At 47.8% G+C, this 24,466-nt stretch overlaps 2 protein-coding genes across 2 annotated transcripts; one reads left to right on the forward strand and one right to left on the reverse strand.

The window, feature by feature from the left end:
• Window positions 1–328: 328 nt before the first annotated feature.
• On the forward strand, window positions 329–8,676 carry cfap206 (cilia and flagella associated protein 206; the record flags this gene model as incomplete). Its single annotated transcript, XM_083933756.1, has 12 exons — window positions 329–436; window positions 1,596–1,679; window positions 1,925–2,015; window positions 2,124–2,312; window positions 3,533–3,700; window positions 5,344–5,552; window positions 6,355–6,474; window positions 6,551–6,749; window positions 7,071–7,211; window positions 7,416–7,609; window positions 8,209–8,352; window positions 8,455–8,676. The coding sequence occupies 12 exons, from the start codon at window positions 329–331 to the stop codon at window positions 8,674–8,676; spliced, it is 1,869 nt and encodes a 622-aa protein (XP_083789882.1).
• Window positions 8,677–14,283: 5,607 nt separating this feature from the next.
• Window positions 14,284–24,183, reverse strand: LOC310961834 (gamma-aminobutyric acid receptor subunit rho-1-like; the record flags this gene model as incomplete). The annotated part of the gene is made up of 8 exons (XM_083934087.1): window positions 24,084–24,183; window positions 21,232–21,299; window positions 20,926–21,149; window positions 17,623–17,705; window positions 16,409–16,549; window positions 16,176–16,328; window positions 15,035–15,231; window positions 14,284–14,568 (listed from the first exon to the last, which is right to left on the reverse strand). The coding sequence occupies exons 1-8, from the start codon at window positions 24,100–24,102 to the stop codon at window positions 14,284–14,286; spliced, it is 1,170 nt and encodes a 389-aa protein (XP_083790213.1). The 5' UTR covers window positions 24,103–24,183.
• Window positions 24,184–24,466: the final 283 nt, after the last annotated feature.

Here is a 24,466-nt window from a genome sequence, read left to right on the forward strand (position 1 = left end):
TTTTTTATTTTTTATTTATTTATTATTTATTGTATTTTTTAATGGATTTTTTTATCGCTGATATTCTGGATTATTTCATTTTAATTTGTTGCTGATCTTAAATTTTTTATTATGTGAAATGATTCATTTTTTTAACCGAAATAAATAAAATAAAATAATTAAAATAATAATAAAATATATCAGGTTTAACAGCGCCCTCTGCCGGACACCGGCATTACTACATCTGTAACAAGTGTAACCATGACAACCGGTAACCAACAGGCTGTCGGTGGACACGGTGAACTTTACCGTGAGCTAACGGTCAGATACGAAACTCCCGTCGGTAGAAATGTCTCGCGCTCACGCAGAAAGCGTGATTAGGAACATTATCGGTGAAATAGTGCGGGAGTGTGCGGGGAGAGGACATGCGGTCACGGACACGCTGGTGGCGTTCACGGTGAGTTACCGGCGGCACCTGTCGAGCTAACGCTAATAACTGCCGTTAATAACTACCGTTAATGTGTGTTAAAGTGTCCTCTAGGAGCATAAACGTGTGTTAAAGTGTCCTCTAGGAGCATAAACGTGTGCTAAAGTGTCCTCTAGGAGCATAAACGTGTGCTAAAGTGTCCTCTAGGAGCATAAACGTGTGCTAAAGTGTCCTCTAGGAGCCTAAACGTGTGCTAAAGTGTCCTCTAGGAGCATAAACGTGTGTTAAAGTGTCCTCTAGGAGCATAAACGTGTGCTAAAGTGTCCTCTAGGAGCATAAACGTGTGCTAAAGTGTCCTCTAGGAGCATAAACGTGTGTTAAAGTGTCCTCTAGGAGCATAAACGTGTGCTAAAGAGTCCTCTAGGAGCATAAACGTGTGTTAATGTGTCCTCTAGGAGCATAAACGTGTGCTAAAGTGTCCTCTAGGAGCATAAACGTGTGTTAAAGTGTCCTCTAGGAGCATAAACGTGTGCTAAAGTGTCCTCTAGGAGCATAAACGTGTGTTAAAGTGTCCTCTAGGAGCATAAACGTGTGTTAAAGTGTTCTCTAGGAGCATAAACGTGTGTTAAAGTGTCCTCTAGGAGTCTAAACGTGTGTTAAAGTGTCCTCTAGGAGCATAAACGTGTGCTAAAGTGTCCTCTAGGAGCATAAACGTGTGTTAAAGTGTCCTCTAGGAGCATACACGTGTGCTAAAGTGTCCTCTAGGAGCATAAACGTGTGTTAAAGTGTGGAGCATAAACGTGTGTTAAAGTGTCCTCTAGGAGTCTAAACGTGTGTTAAAGTGTCCTCTAGGAGCATAAACGTGTGCTAAAGTGTCCTCTAGGAGCATAAACGTGTGTTAAAGTGTTCTCTAGGAGCCTAAACGTGTGTGAAAGTGTCCTCTAGGAGCATAAACGTGTGTTAAAGTGTTCTCTAGGAGCCTAAACGTGTGCTAAAGTGTCCTCTAGGAGCATAAACGTGTGTTAAAGTGTCCTCTAGGAGCATAAACGTGTGCTAAAGTGTCCTCTAGGAGCATAAACGTGTGCTAAAGTGTCCTCTAGGAGCATAAACGTGTGCTAAAGTGAACTCTAGGAGCATAAACGTGTGCTAAAGTGTCCTCTAGGAGCATAAACGTTGTTTGCTGTCTCAGGTGAAATCTGTGGTTCTGGACCCGAGAAACGGGTTCAACGTGGATCGAACTCTCACCAAAGCAGACGTCCAGAGACTGCAGCAGGTGAGGAACCAGAGGTGGAGAGTGATGAAGCACATTTACTCAGATACTTGAGTTCTAGGTTCATGTTTATTTCTCTGTCCTGCTCCTTTAGTCTTGTACGTCACTGACGTCACATCCTGTGACTCCACTTCCTGTGTGTCACGGCTTCAGTCACTAAACCTTAGATCCCCACTTCAGCTCTTCTCTGCGTGTGTCAGACCTCTTTAATTCTTCACGTGTTTAAAAACCTTCTCCTCGCTCCTCAGCTGTGTCTGGATAAACTGCTGGAGAAGCTCAGCCCGTCCCTCGACACCATCAAGATGCAGGTGTACTTTGATCTGAACTACACCTCCAGACGTACGTGTCTTTATAAATGACTGATATACAGAACTGTCTTCAGCGTGGAGTCAGGTTAAACGCCTGTCAGCCACTCTCAGGGCTGTTGATCTCACTGTGTCTGTGCAGGTGAGTTCCTTGAGGAGGTCCAGCGGGTGATGGCGTCCAGGCTGAGTCCCGTGAGCAGAGACATCACGGACAGCAGAGCCCGAACACGCGAGGACCTGGACGCTCTGTACCGGAGAATCATCTCCTACATCCAGCTGCGCTCGGGCATGAGCTCCCCTACGGACGCCAGCGCTGTGCGAGAGGCCACAGGTGTCACTCTGTTCTTTGGGTTTCTGGGGAACTCGTCAGTGGGGACGGGCACGATGGTTCGAGTCTTGGTTGTTGACGACACTATTCGTGCTGCGTAGGCGTTCACAGAGCGAGGCCCTCTGTTCATGATACGCAGGAAAAACCCCGCTGCGTTGTTCGAATCCGTCCTCTCACGGCACTGAGGAGCTGCTGTCGTGCTCCACATCAGCCTCAGTGTTTCCGCTCTGTCGTGATGCAGTTTCTCCTCCCTCGTTGCCGTGACGACGGCTCGTACTCAGGCCAGATGAAAGTGATCCGCTCGCCGAAGCCTTCCACAAAACTAAACGGGAGGTTGATCCGTGTCCGTAGAGGCCGACAGCGTCCTCTCTCTCCTCTCCACTCGCTCTTACATCACTTTAAAAGCTCCAAACTGAAGCGATGCAGAAGCGTGAACACGGAGCTCGTCCACGGAGGAGGAGAAGAGAGAGAGGTGCTTCTGTCTGCAGGTGACTCACATCAACAGGAACCGCTCTGACGTGTAGATCTGGACGTTAAAGAACCAGAGGACTCGCTTTAATCATTACTTTAGTTTGTGATATTCAGAATATGAATTTATCATTTCCACGACACGTTTTAGTCAGAAAGGGACAGAATCAGGACGATGATGATGATGACGATGATGTGAGCTGCGAGTGAAAAACCCCCAAACCTCAGTTTCTTTTGGTGTTTTTTTACTCAGGGCGTCCTCCCACTGTGCCTCCGTCCCGTGCCCCGTGCTTTAGGGTCCTTGTTCCCCCCCTTTACTAAAGCCCACCTCTCCCAAACGGGCTGTGGACGGTCAGCTGGCCGCAGTTATGCGCGCAGCGGTTTGCACTCACACTGGTCAAACGCACCAGGCTTTACCTGTAAAACCTGTTTGGGCCCGGTGCGGAGGAACAGTGTGAGTGCGCCCTTAGAGTACTCGAGTACCCGTTCCTCGGGTAATGAGAGTGTTTGAGTATTGAAATGACTTAAAACACCCGTCTACTAGTCAGTAAAGTGCAGTGTCAGCATTACACTGGCTGGGCCACACATACTCTACTGGCCTCAGGTAAATCAGGTAACTAGTGAACTCCTCACTTTGAGCCTCTACCTCTAAAACCTTGTGTTGCTTTGTGCTCAGTACGTAAAGTCATCTCTTACACAGGAAGCTTGTGCAGCAGCTCTGGATCCTGCCTGACTCTGCTGTTCTCTGGTCCCAGCGGCGCTGCAGAGCGTCTTCCCTCCCACGGAGCTCGGAGCCTTCATGGTGCTTTTAAAGAGGGACAAGGAGCAGCAGCTGGCTGAGCTCAGCATGGTCGTCACGGGGATCCGACTCTTCAACAGAGCCAGCAAGAAGGGGGACGGAGAGGCCGACCTGCAGGAACTAAGTACAGCTCATAAAAACAGCGTCTGACAGAAACAGACACTGTAACGTGCCTTTGTTCAAACATAAGATATTAGCAGATTTAACAAAGACGGGCTTTTTATGTCAAAGACTGACACGGACTGAGTGAAGCGAGGCTGGTTCAGAAGAACGCCTTAGTCCAGCTGAGCATCCCTGTGTTCATCATTCAGTTCGTTTAGTTTGTCTACTATATTTATATTTATTTATTTGTCTGAATATATTTATTGGCAGTCTTCTACTGTCAAAAAAAATACCGTATTCTCCGCACTATAGTCGCACGTAAAAACCTTCAAATGTCTCCAAAGCCGACAGTGCGCCTTATAACCCGGTGCTCCTTATATATGGACCAATATTGAGCCACAACAGGTCTCCAACTACGGTGAGCAGCCGCCGACTCTATTTTCCCCCGTAGAAGAAGTAACGCGCGGTGCATGTTGAGATATACTACTGCGTGAAGCGTGCCGTTTCATTTCCATGTGTGTGTTTGTGTAAAGAGCCCAAAATGGCTCCTGTTAAGAGACACGCTTACGACGCAGAGTTTACACTCAAGGCCATTAGTCACGCAGTAGAACACGGGAATAGAGCAGCAGCCAGAGAGTTGAACATGAACCAATCAATGGCAGCAGCCAGAGAGTTTAACATGAACCAATCAATGGTGCGGAAGTGGAGAAAGCAACAAGACGACCTCCCCTGACTGTTTTGTTAAAGTTCCCTTTAGCGCAGCTCCATCTAATGGATGCAGAACGTGACCCCAGCCTCCACTGTAGCGTCTGTTCTATGCTCCTTATAATGTGGAAAATACGGTACTTCATTCTCCTCCCGCCATCTTTCATCTACAGGAAAAAAAACAAGATGTAATGTGGCAAAAAGCACGTAAAGCGATGTTTCATATTAATTTCATCTCATTTAATGTTAAGAAACTGCTCATTGAGAACCAACAATGGCAACACTTGTGCTATTTTCCACTTTTAACATGACTGACTGACTGACTGACTGACTTCTATCATCTGGCGTTTGATTGTGTCCACTTATGTTGGTTAAATGTATTGTATTTGCTTTTTTACAGTTAGTTTTTAATATTCGTTCCCTTTAGAGCAGCTCCATCTAATGGATGCAGAACGTAACCCCAGCCTCCACTGTAGCGTCTGTTCTATGCGCCTTATGATGTGGAAAATACTGTAAATAAATAATAATACCAATAATAAAATGCCATTCTTTAGTGAACCAAGTAAGTTTGTTGCCTAAACAGTAAAAAGGAGAAAGAATAATATTAAGAACTTATAATTCTTTCATTAATTCAACATTAATGAACTTCAGGTGCTTGAATTTTAATGTTGTGTTTAATGATCTGCACGTCTTTCACAACATACAGCGATAGAAGAGGAATTTCATCACATTTTTATCCTTCTGTTATTAAAAAACACAATTCTAGTTGTTTATAGCGTAACACCATCTCTTTCAATATGATAATAAAGTGAAATAATAATTTACCACAGCTGTGAGGTTCTGGAAAAGCTTGAATTTGACCTTGTGTGTTCATGTTTATTCAACCAAAGACTTCAGACTGGTTAATCCGTCTCCCTGTGCTCTGTAGTCACGGTCGTTCCTTGTACTTTCTCTCTGCAGTGCCCCAAAGTCTGACTGAAGCGCTCCCAGTCACCGGTGAACTGATAGAGAAGGAGCTGAGTGCGTCGCAGGCTCTGGCGTGGAGATACTCGGCGGTGCTGGAGCGGCTGACGGACCCTGACGCACAGCCCGGAGAGTGCGACGTCGTCCGGCTCAAACAGGCTCTTTACAACGTCAGGCAGCATGAAGTGTTCCTCAAAGCGTTACTGGTGAGGCAGCACAACACCACGGTGTGTGTCAGTGTGTGTGTCAGTGTGTGTGGTCTAATCAGGAAGCTCGGTCAGCGTCAGTTCTCTGAGTGTCCACTAGGGGCAGGTTTCATAACAGAGCAGTTTCTCATTGAGCCCCATGTTAAACAGGCCGTTTACACAGCATCATTAAACCTGTTTAAGGACAAAGGAACATTCTAGTATGTGTGTTTAGCTCAGATCTCCATGACAACACTGAGGGGGAGGGGCTAGTTATTATTTTATTGGAGGTTAAAGTTTATGAATAATTAGGGGCGTGGCCTCTTGAGTGACAGCTAGCCTCTGGCCCTCACTTCTCCTCGGAGGTAAACGTCAGCCAGATGGACGTACGCCCCTCCCCCCAACGTCACATACATGCCCTTTTTTTGGTCAGAGGAAATGAGGCGGAGTCAAAGTCTGACAAGATGGAGACCACTGTAGGCGAGGACGACTGGATCAAGTTCGAGAACGGACCTGACGGAGACGCTACGTCTGTTCTTTATACAGTCTGTGGTAGCGTGCGGGGGCCGTGGGCGTAAAAGGGGCTGAATACTTCTTCTTGAAAGTCACCGTGACGACGGGAAAGACTTTATTTTACTCACAGGTCAGGTTCAAGGACGAGGCCACGCACACACGGCAAAACTAGAAGCCTCTATGGTGCGTCTGTGTTAACGGTCCCCACCAAAACAAGGGTGCCACTCGTATTTATAAAAAACAAACACATAATAGTCTCCAGGTTTACTCTATTAGAATGTGATGTACGGTGCTTTCCCTTCGACCCCAGGCTGACGCGTGTTCCTGTGCCAAGCATGTGGAGATCCTGCAGACTGAGCTCTCGTCACAGATGAAGCTGCTGAAAGACGTTGTGCAGTCGAGGACGGCTGTACCCACTGCCAGAGTGTTCGTAAGTCTCCTGGTCCCTGCTGCTGTGGTTGTGTCTCGTTAAATGAACCTTTCACAGCCCCATCTTTGTCTTTCAGCCACTGTTCAAGTCCCTGTCAAAGCTGTGGTCCGGACTTCGGGACGAGGCTGAGCTGCTGAACATCCTTAGTAACATCATGCACAACCTGCAGCCCTTCATCGCGTCCCAGGCCGAGGTGTTTCCTGAGGCTTATTTGGACAGCCTGCTGGAGACGTCAGAGGTGAAGACGGACGAACAGAGAATGGCCGAGTCCTCAGGTACGTCAGCCTCTGAAGCAGGGGGGCCCCGGTCCTGGAGGGCCACTGTCCTGCATGTGTCAAGCTTCTCTAACACACCTGAGGCTAAAGATTTTCAAAACTGTGATGAGCTTCAGATGCTTGATAATGAGCACATCAGACTCAGGTGTGTCAGAGCAGAGAGAAACCTAATACATGCAGGACGGTGGCTCCAGGACCGGGGGCACCCGCGCTCTAAAGCAAGTCTTACAAAACTGGACTCCAGAGAGGGAAATGTCTGAACCAAGCTGATGTAATCGCTGAGCTCATATGCGGTCGTGTTTCCTTCTTTACGCCGTTCAGATGAGCGAGTTGTTCCGGCTGAGATGAAGACGCAGGAGTGGCTCCTGCCGGAAACAACAGCCAGTTTCAATGAGCTGCTGCTGCAGTACAACGGAGTCTGTGGCTACACGCTGGTGACCAGAGACGGGCTTCTACTCCCAGGTACTTTCACACCTGTGTGATGTCAGCAAAGGTAATTGGATGTTCCTCGGGCATATGTGCAAAGGCCTCAGCATGTTCCAGCCTGCTGTCAGAGCCTCCTCCTGGCTCTTTCTCCTTATATAAGATGTGTTTGATAAGCATCCTTAGTCTTGCTGCTGTGCCTGAAGTGCGTTCACTTTGGCATCTTTGATTCTTGTGTTGCAGGTAATCCACACATCGGAGTCCTTAAACACAAGGAGAAGCTTTATGTTTTCAGGTCCAAAGAAGCCGCCTTAAAATTTGCCTCCAGTCCGGACGACTTCATCGCAGAGGTGGCAGAGAAAGCCAAGCAGGCCCCTGAACTCATTCAGCTGCTCAAACTCCACCAGCAGTTTTCCTGCGTCAGTCCTTACCCCGAGGTGAGCAGCCTCCTCCACACGGAAGGCCCCGTCACACGATCCGCAGTTAAAACGCTTTGCTCTGGCAGTTCATTTACTGTGCAGTAGGCGTTAGCCCCAATGTAGAGGCGTTAGCCCCAATGTAGAGGCGTTAGCCCCAATGTAGAGGCGTTAGCCCCAATGTAGAGGCGTTAGCACCAATGTAGCGGCCTTAGCACCAATGTAGAGATGTTAGCACCAATGTAGAGGTGTTAGCACCAATGTAGCGGCGTTAGCACCAATGTAGCGGCGTGAGCACCAATGTAGAGGTGTTAGCACCAATGCAGCAGCGTTAGCACCAATGTAGCTGCGTTAGCACCAATGTAGCGACGTTAGCACCAATGCAGCGGCGTTAGCACCAATGCAGCGGCGTTAGCACCAATGTAGCTGCGTTAGCAACAATATAGCGGCGTTAGCACCAATGTAGCGGCGTTAGCACCAATGTAGCTGCGTGCTCCGCTCAAATTTCCTCTCAAAGTTCAAATCAGCTGAACTTTGACCTTTCAAAAGCTCGACCAATGAGACCATGATGACAGCTGGGAGCTTAATCGGGTCCTGGTTGTTGCCTCGTGCGTTTGCAGATGCAGCCAGGAGAGAGTTTATTGGTGAAGCCCATCACCAAATGTGAGAGCGGCACACAGACGGACCTCCACCCACTGGAGACAAACATCGCCAAGTCATACGAGTGGAACGAGTGGGAGCTGCGGAGGAAAGCCATCAAACTGGTGAGCCAGACTTCACCGTTCTCTGTGTAAAACTCTTTTATTTATCGACACTTTTGAGCGTCACAGAAACTCACCAGCTGTTTTTGAATGGCGTGGTTCCAGGCTGACCTCCTGACCAAAGTGACGCTCTCAGTGCAGACCGATCTGAGCCACATGAGACGGGAGAACGCCACGCAGACCTGGCTGCCCAAGGACGCCGCCTGTCAGAGCAAGAGAGACGCTGAGAGCAACGTGCCCAAGCCTCAGGTCTACCTGGCCGGGCTGAGGGGACAGAGGGACGGACGCGTGGACAAGACAAACCTAACCAGGTCTGTGGACGAATGATCCAAAGGAAAACATTTAAATAAAAGTTAATGTCAACCTTTATTGTTGTTTTTCTCCCTCTTGTGTTACTTAATGAGGATTCTGCACACGACTGTATAAAGAGCAACAGCACGGACAGATCATACAGCTGTTTAAGTCTTTGTCACATTTATTTAAGTCTATTCTTCATGAATGCACAGATTTGTCCTTCAGAGCTTCTTCAGATTAGCTGTGTTTGAAATTTAATACAGTAAAATTTAAATAAATAAATCAGACATAAAGACATAATAATGTGAGCGGAACATTTTAGACCCTTTAAAGCCTTTTCTTAATCGTCTTGAGTTGACTTTTTTATATTTCATTGACTTTTTAGTGTTTTTTATTTAATAGTTCACCAAAAAGAGTTCATAAATAAATGAGACTGTGAGATGTGTCATTACTCAGTATCAGACGTAACAGAAGGAGAGAGCTTTAGGGTGGAAGGGCCCGTCCACACGGAGACGCTCCCCGGACCTGGAACAAACTCCCAGAACACTGCAACTCTGAGTTCCTTTAATCCAGACTGAACTGACTTTTCTGATTTTCAGTGAACTGCACGGTAACTTCTGTAACTGTACCCATCTTTCATATGTTATTGTACCTTTTTACCTTTTTTGTTGAATTGTGCTGTACAAATAAACTCGCCCCCCATGGCGTTGTGGTCTGGACGGTGAAAGCTCAGACTTTGTTAAAGGACGGCGTCATGGCCCCACCTCCGACCTCTGACCCCGCGGCGTCACATAACAACGACAGTGCTGCTGCGTGAGAGGACAGAGACGGACCCAGAGACTGTTTACTGAACTGGACTCTGAGCCACATGCATGGGAGTGAATGAGGCCCAGCACAGATTTCTCCCTTTTCCCTGATGCTCTGAATAAGGAGCTAAACTGCTCTAGGCTCTGTTTCTAAATCCAGTTCTAAGAAGCTGTGAACAAACTCTTTAGAAATAAAGTGTATTATTATTAAATGTGCATCTTTATCTTTGGTGTTGTTGCTAAAGGATTCCACTGTCAGGGGTGGAAGTAAACGAGTTTAGCTAATTACGTATCTGCGTGATCATTGTCATTTTGTTTCATGTGCGTAGGATCAAATATCTGAACCATTTGAACCATAAACGCACAGATGTGAGGGTGTTTCCAGTGACCTGCACCTGAAATGTCCCTGGTTTTCACTTCCTCCAGTGGCGTCAGCACGGTTCAAATAATTAAAGATGAACAATCTGCACAATCATATTCCAACAGCAGCAGGATGAACCAGAAGTTTAAGAAGTCGTCTGTTCTAAATGGGTCGTCTGTGATTTATGTCCAATCAATCCTTTATGTGTTAGGGTCAGTGCACATTAATGAACAATAACATATCACTGTAAAAGTGCCGGATTATAGCAGAGATGCTGATTTGCATCCGTAGTCTCTGATAATAAAATAGAACAAATACAAATAGAAGAGACAAGACACACTTCACAACACATGACACACTCAGGAGGACCCCAGACCCACACAGGGGTGCACACTCATGTGCAATATGACACAGTCGAGTCAGTGGTCGGACTGTTGATTTGATTTAAGCCACTTTTTGAGTTGAGCTTTAAAAGAGGAACATGTGGGCGTGCTCTTATTGTGGAGGGAAGACTGTTCCAGGTTTCTCCCCCCCCCCTACAACAGACGACACACTCTTCCCAAACGCAGTGCGCCTGTGGGGGATCTCACAGTCTCCTCTGACACAAGCCCTGGTGCTCAGACCCTCCAGAGTCCTTTTCTGTATGAGTTCAGTCAGTGGTGGTGGTGGAGCGAGACCGTGTAGACTTTTATACACACAACATGCAAAATCTAAATGTTTTAAAATGATGGAAACTTAAAAAAGTGTGTTTATTAAGAGTCTTGCAGATGTGGCATGAGAAGGGTTTTGTATCCAGAGTCTTTAGGGCTCTTTTATAGAGACTGTCTGTTGGTTTAAGTGCTGTCGTACACGCCGGTGACCAGCTTGTGAAGCAGTTTAGTTCGACTCTGGTGAAGACGGGGAAACTTGAAACCAGATCTTCTCTAAAACCATGAACCAGAGGAACTCCTTCAACACGAACTTTGACGTTTTCATCTCTAACTCTTCCCCAAGTCTGGTGAAAATCCTCTGGTTTGGATGAAGTGTGTGTTTACCTCAGCTGGTTTCATGGCTGTTCTTGATCTCTGCAGGAAAACTAACTCATTGTTAATCGATTCATTTGCATTTAAGGAGATATAAGTTGAGATAAACTGCTTTATGAAGGGAAAGGGCCGCGTCATGTGTTAGTTTTTTATGTTTCGGAGGTTTTTTTTACGTCTCTGAACTGAAAAATGTCCCCGGACGTTGTTTCAGAAGTCTGGTTTCCCGAACTGACGTCCCCTTTACACCGACACGCTCCCGTTAAACCCACTTTACTGTGTTTCAAATCCACCCGTTTGACCTTTGAACCCTTTTCCTCCTAATTCTGACCTAATTTCAACAAATGAGACTTCAAACAATATTCTTAATTCAAATGATAGTTACTGTTCAAATGCAAATGTCTGATGAATCCAAATTCTTTCCAGTCTTGTTTCATGTGCTCACAGGTGACACTGAAGTCCTACAGTGTCACCTGTTCTGCTTTTATTTTGAAGGGCACCGTTTTCTTCTTCTGTTGTTGTTGTGACGCTGAACTTCCGGTTGTGGTGACGCCGTCAGAGAAACGGTGAAACTCAGAAACACGTGAGTCATTCATGCTTTTCATGTTTGAATCCTGTGAGAAAAGAGTTTCGTTTGTGATTTACTTTGTTTTTATTCTTTAGTTTTTTTCTCAGAGTGAGAAACTGAAGGAGAGCGACGATGGATGAAAGTCTCTAAAGTGTGTTCTATTATTATTATTATTATTATTATTATTATTGTTATTGTTATTGTTATTGTTATTATTATTATTATCAGAAGATATTGTTTTAAAGGTTGAATCTGTAGAATGAGCAGAACAGCTCCATGTGTCTCAAGATCGTAGTTGCAACAACAAAAAAGAAGTCCAGCAGTGGGGTTGCCAGGTTGGTTCGTGCAGGTGCTTAAATTTTAATGTTGTGTTTTCAAGGTTGTGCTTAAAAAATCCCACAATAAAAGATTTTCGATTATGCATTTTTTGAATTTCCTATCCTTGGATTATGAAATAATACCATCTCTTTTAGTGGTGGTCAGCACTGTCACCTCACAGTGAGAGAGTTCCTGGTTCGAATCCCGGCTGGGTCCCTTCTGTGTGGAGTTTGCATGTTCTCCCCGTGTCTGCGTGGGTTCTCTCCGGGTTCTCCGGTTTCCTCCCACAGTCCAAAGACGTGCAGGTGTTCGGTTCATTGATGACTCTAAATCACCCGTAGGTGTGAATGGTTGTCTGTCTCTGTTCGTCTCTATGTGTCCTGTGATAGACTGGCGTCCTGTCCAGGGTGGACCCCGCCTCACGCCCAATGTCAGCTGGGATCGGCTCCAGCCCCCCCCCGACCCCGACAGGGACAAGAGGCTGAAGATGAATGAATGAACCATCTCTATTAACATGATTTAAAAAATTGAAATATCATGTTTAATATGCAGGGTATTTATTTGTAGAGATGTTGAATTTACCACAGATTTAAGGTGCAGGAACCCTGGACCTGGCCCAGTAGCTCCAGGAGACCGGAGTCTGTTTGAGCCTGTTTGAACCCGTCCCCTCCAGAAAATCACAGCATCAAAACAAGGATTAGAGGAGTTTGACTGACAGTTAGCGTTAGCCGTTAGCGTTAGCCGTTCCAGCTAAGTGCAGATGAAAGTGATGTTAGCATCCAGGAGCAGCGTAGCCATGTGGGCGTGCGTTTGAATGGCGTTCCTCTCCTTTCTCTCAGTCCATGGAGTGAATGCTCGGCCTATAGTGACTCTGGTTGTTGCCCGTCTCCGCTCACTCAGCTGCTGGGACAAAGAACGCCCCCTTCACTGAGGCTCCCAATCAGCTGCAGGATTGGCTAACTCCATTTCACCCAGTGCCAGCCTACAGTAGCTGCACCCAACAACAGACAACCCTGGCAACCAGCAACGCCCAACGCTATTGGCTGCTACCATGGAAACTCGTCATTGTCAAACCCGTCAAAATATAACTTTAATAAAGATTCTGCAGATTCAACCTTTAATGAAACGAGACGATGATGATGTGAACATGATAAACGTGAATTATTTGTATTTATTCTGTTTCTTCTGTAGTTTTCAGGGTCCGACCTGAAACCAGACACTCCACTTCGCACTCTGCATTCGGGCACGACGTCACACGGACACCAGCTTAAGGTAAAACAACAGATGCAGAAAGAAACTCTGGATGTTAACGAGCATGTTCGCACGAGAGAGAGAGGGAGAGAGAGAGAGAGAGAGAGGGAGAGGGAGAGAGAGAGAGGGAGAGAGAGAGAGAGAGAGAGAGAGAGAGAGAGAGAGAGAGAGAGAGAGAGAGAGAGAGAGAGAGAGAGAGAGAGAGAGAGAGACTTCTGTGTGCAGGTGACTCACATCAACAGGAACCGCTCTGACGTTTAGATCTGGACTCGCTCTAATCATTTACTTAGTTTGTGATATTCAGAATATGAAGGTTTCATTTCCACAACAAGCTTTAGTCAGAAAGTGACAGAATCATGACGGTGATGATGATGATGTGAGCCGTGAGTGAAAAAAAACAAAACCTCACAGTTTCTTTTTGGTGTTTTTTTACTCAGAGAGAGAGAGAGACTTAAAAAGTGGGGTACACTTGTGAAAAAGACCCAGACTCTCCCGACATTTTCAACCAACCCAACTGCAGCCCGAACCACAAGTATTAATATTAAAATAGCTTAATAGCTCAGATCCCATCTGTTCAGGATCACCTACAACAACTCAGATCCGTCATCTTCTCTTCACGTGACGTTCTTTTGTTCTGGTGTTTAACGTCTTTTCTGTTTGATGTGTATTTTCTGTAAAGCGTCTTTGAATGGTAAAGAAAGTGCTGATCTATTAATATTATTATTAAATCATAAACCCAACCCGCTTATTCTGAACCTGCCCAAAACCTGAACCGCTCTTCACTCGCTAGTGCACTTTTTTTGGATTAAAATGGAGTCATGGAGTGAAAGACGGAGCAGTCCTTTAATGAAACAACACCAAACAGAGCCCAGCAGAGGGTTTAGCATCAGTGTTTACTGCCGCACCGCCCAGGGCTGATGTAGAGGTGACGAAGCTCTGAACCAGTGAAGAGAAAACCTTTATTAACAAGTGTCAGAGAACTTGTTGAATTCAACATTTCCAGACGCAGCTGAACCATGAAGCCACATCGGGCAATCCCAGTGCTTTGATTGGCTGATGAAAGCTCGATTTGCTCGTGTTCAGCCTGTTTCCTGGTGCAGAGGTGCAGCAGAGTGTGTCTGCGGGGTTAAGTCTGTGCACCAGTCTGTCTTTGGATTGTTCCATATTCTTTCTGTTAAATTTGAAGACACAAAAACCCCGATGTGCACGCTCAGTCCTCCCTGTAGCTTAGCTTAGCTTAGCTTAGCTTAGCACAAGTCTCCGCTCGACGTAAGCGGAGGATTCTTCACACCCTGGGTCTGTTTGGTCACGCTCGTGTCAGCAGTAGATCGACCAGTAGATGACGTTGAAGAAGATGTAAGATCCAGGGAAGAGGACCCGGGAGTACTTGTCGATGGCGTGCGTGTCGATCCAGACGTTGCTGTAGGCGCCGGAGCCGACGTGGCCGGTGACCTGATCGCTCTCTATTGCGAGCACCAGCATCTGCTCCCGTTTGACCCCGTTTGCTGTCGGCATGCCGTAGTTCCCTGTGGTGTTGGCATCCACCTCACTGTAGCTGGCTGACATCACGCCAGGATGGGCCAGACCACAGGTGCACGGCAGCTGCAGGGAGAGACACAACACTTAACGGCTTTCAAACTCTACATGTTCCCAAAAACACATTCACTTTTTTAACTCCCAGGGTTCCTACGCAGGCTGGAAGAGTCTGGAGTTTAGGGCGCACTCACACTTTCCTTCCGCACCGGGCCAAAACAGGTTTTTCAGGTCAAGCCTAGTGCGTTTGACCAGTGTGAGTGCAACCGTACCGCGTCTAGGAGCGGCACGCTTGCCGTCCACGGCCCGTTTGGGAGAGGTGGGCTTTAGTAAAGCACGTTTGCACGTGTACGAGCACGAGCGTGCGCACGTGTACTAGCACGAGGCCTACGGCGATTCTGAGGTCATTTCCTGTGCGCCTGTTGGGACATAGAAAAAAGAAGGAGGGACCATGCACGGACATTTCAAACAATGGCGGCGAAAGGTTCACGTTGGTGTGATGCGGAGGTGGAGTGTTTACTGCAGTGCCACTCACCCCCTCTCGCAGAGCCTTCTCCCTGCGCTCCTGTAGCGTGGACAGGTAGTTGACTGCAGCGTACTCGATCACCGACAGGAACACAAAGACAAAGCTGACCCACAGGTAAATGTCCACTGCTTTGATGTAGGACACTCTGGGCATGGAGGCGTTGACTCCGGTGATGATGGTGGACATGGTGAGCACCGTCGTGATACCTGAAGCAGGACAACGGGGTCAGAACAGGGGGATGCGTCTCACATCTACGGGGGAGTTAATATGATAAAGAAGGGCGTACCCAGGGATACTCTTACCCAGGGGCACTCTTACCGAGGGGCACGCTTACCTAGGGGCACTCTTACCCAGGGACACTCTTACCCGGGGGAACTCTTACCCAGGGGCACTCTTACCCAGGGACACGCTTACCTAGGGGCACTCTTACCCAGGGACACTATTACCCAGGGACACTCTTACCCAGGGACACTCTTACCCAGGGGCACTCTTACCGAGGGGCACGCTTACCTAGGGGCACTCTTACCCAGGGACACTCTTACCCGGGGGAACTCTTACCCAGGGGCACTCTTACCCAGGGACACGCTTACCTAGGGGCACTCTTACCTAGGGGCACTCTTACCCAGGGACACTCTTACCCAGGGGCACTCTTACCCAGGGGCACTCTTACCCAGGGGCACTCTTACCCAGGGGCACTCTTACCCAGGGACACTATTACCCAGGGACACTCTTACCCAGGGACACTCTTACCCAGGGGCATGCTTACCTAGGAGCACGCTTACCTAGGGGCACTCTTACCCAGGGGCACTCTTACCCAGGGACACTATTACCCAGGGACACTCTTACCCAGGGACACTCTTACCCAGGGGCATGCTTACCTAGGAGCACGCTTACCTAGGGGCACTCTTACCCAGGGGCATGCTTACCTAGGAGCACGCTTACCTAGGGGCACTCTTACCCAGGGACACTCTTACCCAGGGGCATGCTTACCTAGGGGCACGCTTACCTAGGGGCACGCTTACCTAGGGGCACGCTTACCTAGGGGCACTCTTACCCAGGGGCACTCTTACCCAGGGGCACTCTTACCCAGGGGAACTCTCACCCAGGGGCACTCTCACCCAGGGGCACTCTTACCCAGGGGCACTCTTACCCAGGGGCACTCTGGCGGGGACGGCCCTGCGGTCGATCCAGAAGGACACCCAGGACAGCATGACCATCAGAGTGGCAGGGAAGTAGGTCTGCAGCAGGAAAAAGAAGACGTGACGCCGCAGAGTGAAGTTGATGTACAAACGATTGTACCAGCCTGGAGGAGAGACGAGGTCAGAGGTCAAAGAGACCCGAGGTGGTGTCGCTATGGGTCAGAGCTGTGCTTTCTGACGGTACCTGTGCTGCTGTAGAAGGCCAGCTTGGTGGTGGTGTGGAACTCCTGGATGAGGAACTGGGAGAGGGAGATCCTGTCGTCCGTGTTTAAGGACTTGTTCCCTTTCTTCCAGTACAGCATGAGGTCGTCGTCGGTGTACGCATCTGGAGAGACGAAGAGAATCAAACAAATATCTACACAGCGTTTCAGAAAGTCTGTGAACGACAGGCGTCCAGATGCTTCCTGGTGTCAGGACACGAGCAGTTACACGGTTAGAGATGGAAACCTGTTGTGTTTGGCGTTGAGCTGCCTGATAAACAGCAAAAGGGGAAGTTTTATCGAGTTCCTTCAGAGTTCGACAGAGAAGAGCGACGGACTGAGGAGGAGGAGGAGGAGGAGGAGGAGGAGGAGGAGCCTCTTCTGAAGGACGGGGAACAAACCTCCATCATCGTATTTGTGGAGACGTTCCCACAGAGAACAGATCTGAGTCCACAGACGACAGTTTTAGACTAACCTCTATCAAACTTCCTGTTTAACTCCAAATCTAAATGATGGTGTAATGTTTAGAGTTCATTTAATGTTTTTAAACTAAAGTCTAACTTCTTCTCTTTGGATCCAAATCTGGTTTGAACGTCTGACTGATTCATCTTCGTGTGAACCAGAGTAGTCAAAACGACGCTAACACGCTGAATTAGCCGTGTGCTAACCCTTTAGATCTCCTCTCCGTAAACACTGGAGCTGCTGGTCCTTCACAATAAAAGCACATCAATGTTGTCCAAACATCCAGGACCAAACTTCAGTCCTTCACAATAAAAGCCCATGCTTTAACAGCTCCAAAATACAGCGTAAAATCTTCTTCATTTCCATTTGAATGGTTTTAACTGATTTGACACGGAAACGTTCATGCACTAATATGACATTTACCTGGAGATTCTTCCAAGAGTGTAAATTAATTCTACCTCCAGTAATTAAAGACACTTCCTCTGTTTTGTCGGTCTGAAGGGTTTGTTTACTCGCGGTGCCGTCGAAGAACGAATATTATTGGTGAATTGTCGTATTGTAGCTTGAAGACTGTACAGTGAGGTACGTAAGGAAACCCTCTTTTATTATGATTGAACATTTCCATAGTAACAGAAAGATGACAGGAGGATAAGATGAGACTTTCTACAGCCGTCACAGGAACGATCCAAATGCAGTTGGTAAAAGTGTAAGTGCTTCGACCTCATCAGTCACTTACAGCTCTCGATCTCCAAAGAGCACGTCTGCGTGTCCAGAGGAAAGCGGCTCAGGTCCATGCTGCACATGGATGTGACCGTCACCCTGCAGCCACAAAACAAAGATGGAGTCTTTAAGTTCATTCAATACATCACGTTCGTTCTTTAAAGATGCAAGAAGTAACAGTTACTAAACTCCATAGCTCACAACAACTTTATCGTATCTGAGTAGGGATCGATGGATGGATGATGGTTCCTTACCTGCTCAGGATGCAACTGGACAGACTTTGAACCAATGAGAGCACAGAATGAGACGTAGCCCTGACTGAGTGACGTGTGTCTGTGTTTTCACTTTGCCTGATATCTGCAGGCCAGATCACTAATGCGATAGCTATAAGTAAATACAACAGATGAATAATCGAGTAAACATTGTTTCTTTTTCGTTGGATTGGTTTTCTTTCATTGTCTGTTGATCCTCCTTTTGTGAGTCAGCAGTATTTATTTGGACCTGATGTTCAAAGTCTCACTAACAGAGCGCTGCATCTGAGTGTTGCCAGAGACCCTCAAATGCGTTTCTGGGCAAAGAGACGTACACGTGCTTTCATTAGTGGGTCATTTAACCAATCACAGCTGCTTGAACACAGCGGCGGCACGCTTGCCGTCCACGGCCCGTTTGGGAGAGGTGGGCTTTTGTAAAGCACGTTTGCACGTGTACGAGCACGAGCGTGCGCACGTGTACGAGCGCGAGGCCTACGGCGGTTCTGAGGTCATTTCCTGTGCACCTGTTGGGACGTAGAAAAAAGAAGGAGGGACCACGCGCGGACAATTAAAACAATGGCGGTGAAAGGTTCACGTTGGTGTGATGTGGAGGTGGAGTGTTTACTGCAGATTTGGTCGATGAAAAGATTCAAAAACAGTCGACAAGACGCACAAAAACTCTGAGGTCTACGGAAAGATCTGGAAACAAAGCCACGCATCGCCATGACGTCATCAATGCGTGTGACGTGTTACGGCGTGATGACGTATAGGCAGCAAGAAGCATTCTCCGAGGCCCAGGTAGTGTGAGTACAAACGGGCCTGGAGGGGGGGACAAGGACCCTAAAGCACGGGGCACGGCACGGAGGAACAGTGGGAGGGCGCCCTCAGTCACAGGAGCTGACAAACCATGAAAAAAGTGCGACTTATGGTCTAAAAAATACGGCACGTACCGTAGATTGTGTGGCTTTAGTTTCCATAACGCTGGGATGGGTTAAACAGCACTGATGCTGTTTATCATCATTGTGGAAAGGTCACGCAAACACAGTGAGAAAGAGACTCATTCCTATCAGATGACAAATCTAATATCATATTGTATGTGTGACCTTGAGCAGATCATCACCCCTCCACATTCCCAGGCGTGCTGTCACGGCGTGGGTCGAGGGCTTCAGCACAGATTTGGTTTCTAACACGGAGATGATGAATGAAAAAACGTAATCCAGCTCATAGGACGAGAGGAAGACACACGGGCTGCAAACCTTCACCCAGCTGCCAATCTGCAGCCTGGAGCCTCTCCAACAGCACCAGCCCATCACAGATTAACCCGGGCCACGCTGATACACACCACTTAGCATCAGTCCTCCCTCACACACACACACACACACACACACACACACACACACACACACACACACACACGAATCAATCACCCTCCGTGCTAACATCCAGATACTCCTCATCAAATACTGAAGGCCGTGCGACGTTGAGTGCTCACAGCAGGAGGCAGATGGCCGTCTCCTAATCTCTGCCAGGATCTGTAACGTGGATTAAAGAATCAACCATCTTGGCTCCTATCGCTCGCCAGAATCACAAGGTCCTGCTCGGCAGCATTAGCGGTCCTAATTGGCAGCGTGTTATCCCCTTAAATACACATCTTGCACTGTGGCAGCTGGAGCCACTTGGTCTTTGCAGGGAAGCCGATGGCGGTCACGTCCCTGAACACCCACTGACACCCTGACCTGCCCCACTTTAAAGGACCACAAGGCCCGTTTGGATCTGGAGCTGGAGACAAGCAGAATAAACTGACAGGCATCATGTGAAACTGTCAGTTTGTCAGACACTCAGACGGCGTTCTGCACTGCAGTGCTTGTGAAGCAGTAGGACTCTACCACACATCAGCATCGATCTCAACTGTACGAGGACGTTAGAGATCAAAAGTTCCACGTGAGGAGGACGGTTGAGGTGGTGGACGAGTCCGACACACGCAGACCCGCAGAGTTTAGGTTCTTTAGGCAAACTTATTTAAACAGCATCATTCGTACAAACAGCAGTTCATGGTGTTTTAAAGGAAAAATAAAAGAATCACATCGTAAAAGGACGACAGAACAATCATACAACGCAGTTTAGTGTCTTTCCCTGAACATCAGTGCGTCTCCACAATACACCACAGTTCTCGTCCCCCGGTTCAGACCCAGAGAACTCCTTCAGTCCCTGATTCTTCCTCATGGAAACATCTTCCCCGGAGTAATCTCAGGTTTCTGGTCTGCACATGCTCCGTGGGTTCAAACCCCTCCTCCCCACTCCACTGCAGCGGCTTTAGACCCGGAAACAGAAGAAACCAGGAAGCAGAATCTGTTTTTACTCATTTTTCATCTGTTTTTGCTAATTTTTCATCTGTTTTTGCTAATTTTTCATCTGTTTTTACTCATTTTTCATCTTTTTTAGTAATTTTTCATCTGTTTTTACTAATTTTTCATCTGTTTTTACTCATTTATCATCTGTTTTTACTCATTTTCCATCTGTTTTTACTAATTTTTCATCTGTTTTTACTCATTTTTCATCTGTTTTTACTCATTTTTCATCTGTTTTTGCTAATTTTTCATCTGTTTTACTCATTTTTCATCTGTTTTTACTCATTTTTCATCTGTTTTTACTCATTTTCCATCTGTTTTTACTAATTTTTCATCTGTTTTTACTCATTTTTAATCTGTTTACAGTCAGTTTGCATCATTTTAAAGTATATATTAAGTAACCTCAGGTTTCTGGTCTGCACATGCTCGGTGGGTTCGATCCCCCCCTCCCCACTCCACTGCAGCGGCTTTAGACCCGGAAACAGAAGAAACCAGGAAGCAACGACGCGCAAAACAAGGTGACAACAACAACAACAAACCCAGGGAGGACGTCACCATGGCAACCAGCATCACTACCAGGAAGAGCCATTTGTGTCCTGGTTCTGTCCAAAAGACGGAGACAATTCATCGCCCAGGAAAATGTGTTATGTGACGCTTCTACTTGCTCATTGCAAGGCTCTGTGTCACAGTCGCATGCATGTTGGGTGTTGGTGTGATTACCGGAGGCTGTAGAGGACTTTGCCGTCGGGGTAAACTCGCAGCATGACGTTGTCAGTGGTGGTGTCGTGGGTGAAGGACCTCTTAGAGTGGACAAAGAACATGTCAGGGACCCAGATCTTCTTCACCAGGCGGCCGTCGAAGGTCATGCTCAGGTTGTTGTTGCTTTTAAAGGACAGGCGTTCGTCCTTCCAGTAGTGCCTCAGGTACAGGGTCATGGTGAAGTCCTTAAACCAGAACATACATGTCTGTTACATTATTATCCCCACCAACAGCACACGTGACTTTCCTTACTTACTCCAGACGTACCATATCAACCTCTGAGATAGCATCCAAACTTTCCACCTGGACGTCCACTCCAACGGGGACCGCAGGCCCTGGAGGAACATGCAGCGGTTTACAAACACGTCACTCACAGCAGCACGGACACGAGTGCGAGCTAAGCCGGTGTAACGCAGGTGCCTCGCTCTGAACCCTCTGGATTATCTGTGTATTTGGAGGTTGTGACTCCTTTTTAGGCTTCAAACAACGACTTCTGCGCTCTTTCATCCAAATCCCCGTCAAAGCAGCCGGGTGCAGATTTCACACACAAGGGCACAGAGCCAGTGGACGCAGTACTCCAATCCTAATTATCAGGGCGCCCTCCCACTGTTCCTCCGTCCCGTGCCCCGGGCTTTAGGGTCCTTGTCCCCCCCTCCAGGCCCGTTTGTACTCACACTACCTGGGCCTCGGTGAATGCTTCTTGCTGCCTATACGTCATCACGCCGTTACACGTCACACGCATTGATGACGTCATGGCGATGCGTGGCTTTGTTTCCAGCTCTTTCCGTAGACCTCGGAGTTTTTGTGCGTCTTGTCGACTGTTTTTGAATCTTTTCATCGACCAAATCTGCAGTAAACACTCCACCTCCACATCACACCAACGTGAACCTTTCACCGCCATTGTTTGAAAGAGTTACTCCCTCATTTTACCGTTCAACCCCCGCACATGGACACAAGGGAACTTCAGTCATCTGGTTGTTCCCTGAATCGGGGAAAGATCGTTTTAGGGAACTGATGGTCACATGGGGAGGAGGAGTGTGTACAACTGCTTGCCGGTTGAGAGAGGTGGGCTCTAGTAAAGCACGGATGCACATGTACGAGCAACGGCGGTTGACGGTCAGATGAAAATATTCAAAAACAGACAAAACTAAATCTCAGAGGGGTGAGGACGTATAAGCAACACACATTCGAGCAGCGGCTGCAGGGGTAGAGGGAGGGGGCAGTGACCCTAAAGCACGGGGCACGGTACGAGTGGACAGTGTGAATGCGCCCTAACTCGCTCATCCACTGCCGCTCTCTCTCACGCTCGTTGAGTCTCCGCCATTCCGACGAGCTGACCGCTTGTAGCCAACTAAAGCAGACATGTCTTACGGTCTAAAACCAATAGAGTAGACAAGCTGAGTCACAGACAACACAGCCCGTTGGCTCGAGTCCGCAGAAAAACGATCTTAAGCGCTTTAATCTTTAACCCTCGTGTTACACCGTTTATCCTCGGGGTCAAATTAGGTGCGTCTGCACTGTGGTCGACTGCCCTGAAGGAGGCGGGTCTATCTCGCTAAAAACGCCCCTGATGTGCACGTGAGTCGCTCAGGAGGCCGTCTGACCGGGTAGAGAACAGCCCTGTGGGAGAGTAGGACCTCTGTCTACCCTTAGAGAAGCCTGGCTGCTGATTGACACACACACACACACACACACACACACACACACACTTTAACAGCGCCCTGAATCTTTAAGGTGGACTGTTTTCTCTCCTGGTCCTTGTTCATAAGGTGACGTTGTGAATCACACATCCACCTTAAATCAAACTGACTCTATTCTGTGTTTCTCACTTTGAGGAAGAACGGAGCTCCGCTGTGTCACTGATCAGCTGATCACCGCAGATCCAAACCCATCCACAGTGATTCGTCACCTCCAGAGTCTCTAAACCCCTCTGGGGCTTTTTTTAAATGAAACACGGAGAGAGAACACACGTTTGAGAGGACGTGGACTGGAACTTTACAAACGGAGACTTCGTAGGGCAAATGGAAACACGACTATTGACTTCAAGAATAACAGGAGGGTTAAGTTACTCTGTGTTACTGGAAGAGAACAACTCTCGTACGGTTTCACTTACACGTTGTGACGTTGGCACGCCGCCCTTTCTGTCAGGAGGTGGTTAATACTCCATGAATTCTGCTTTTAATTTATAGCGCTGTTTGAAAAATGTTCTTGCACCTCTCACTTAGGGCGCACTCACACTTTCCTTCCGCACCGGGCCAAAACAAGTTTTTCGGGTCAAGCCTAGTGCGTTTGACCAGTGTGAGTGCAACCGTACCACGTCTAGGAGCGGTACGCTTGCCTTCCACGAAACGTTTGGGAGAGGTGGGCTTTTGTAAAACACGTTTGCACGTGTACGAGCACGAAAACTCTGAGGTCTACGGAAAGATCTGGAAACAAAGCCACGCATCGCCATGACGTCATCAATGCGTGTGACGTGTTACGGCGTGATGACGTATAGGCAGCAAGAAGCATTCTCCGAGGCCCAGGTAGTGTGAGTACAAACGGGCCTGGAGGGGGGGACAAGGACCCTAAAGCACGGGGCACGGGACGCACGCACAGTGGGAGGGCGCCCTTACAGAATTCACTTTCCATTAAAAAAAACATTTTGCACAAGAAACTTCCAGTCATAATGAGATCTGATCCAGTGACTAACAGAAACAAAGACTCAACGTGAAGGCTTTCCAAGAACTTTATGTGAGATTTTATAGTGGAAATGCAGGTGTGAGAATTTAAGTAGCGCACAGCTTCTGGCTCTGAGTGCTGCTAATGTGCCAGATTAAGATGATTAAGAGTTATTGTAAAAAGCTACAGACTGTGGCTGCTGGGTAATTAATCTCTGGCCCGCAGCAGCCTGGCTCAGACATAATCCCACCCTGTTATGTCATCTCTCCATCCAGTACTGGACGATCCCCCCGCCCGCATTCAGACACTGGAGCGCGTGGATCAGATGACGTGAGCTGGGGTTCAGTCCAAAATCTGAAGCACACTCGACGTGACTTATGAATGAATGAATGGATGAATGGATGGTTTCCTGCATGAGGGGTTGACACTGATGAATTCAGAAAGATGGACCACCTCACCTCCAAATCCTGGTCGCATCGTGAAGTCGTGGTCGTCTATCCTCAGCAGCTGCTCAGACTTTGTGCGCCGGGCTTTAGTTAAGTCAGGACTCCTCGTCAACATGTGGCTGATGGAAACAATATGAAGTTTCAGGTCATTAAGAATTATTTTAGTGACATTTTGCACTTGCATGACATTCCTGATGTGACCAACTGAGGGCGCCCTCCCACTGTTCCTCCGCAACGGGCCAAAACAGGTGTCACGGCTAAAGTCTGGTTCCTTTGACCAGTGTGAGTGCAACCGTACCGCATCTAGGAGCGGCACGCTTGCCGTCCACGGCCCGTTTGGGAGAGGTGGGCTTTTGTAAAGCACGTTTGCACGTGTACGAGCACGAGCGTGTGCA

This window comes from Echiichthys vipera (assembly GCF_963691815.1).
Source record: "Echiichthys vipera genome assembly, chromosome: 19".
NCBI lineage: Eukaryota > Metazoa > Chordata > Actinopteri > Perciformes > Trachinidae > Echiichthys > Echiichthys vipera.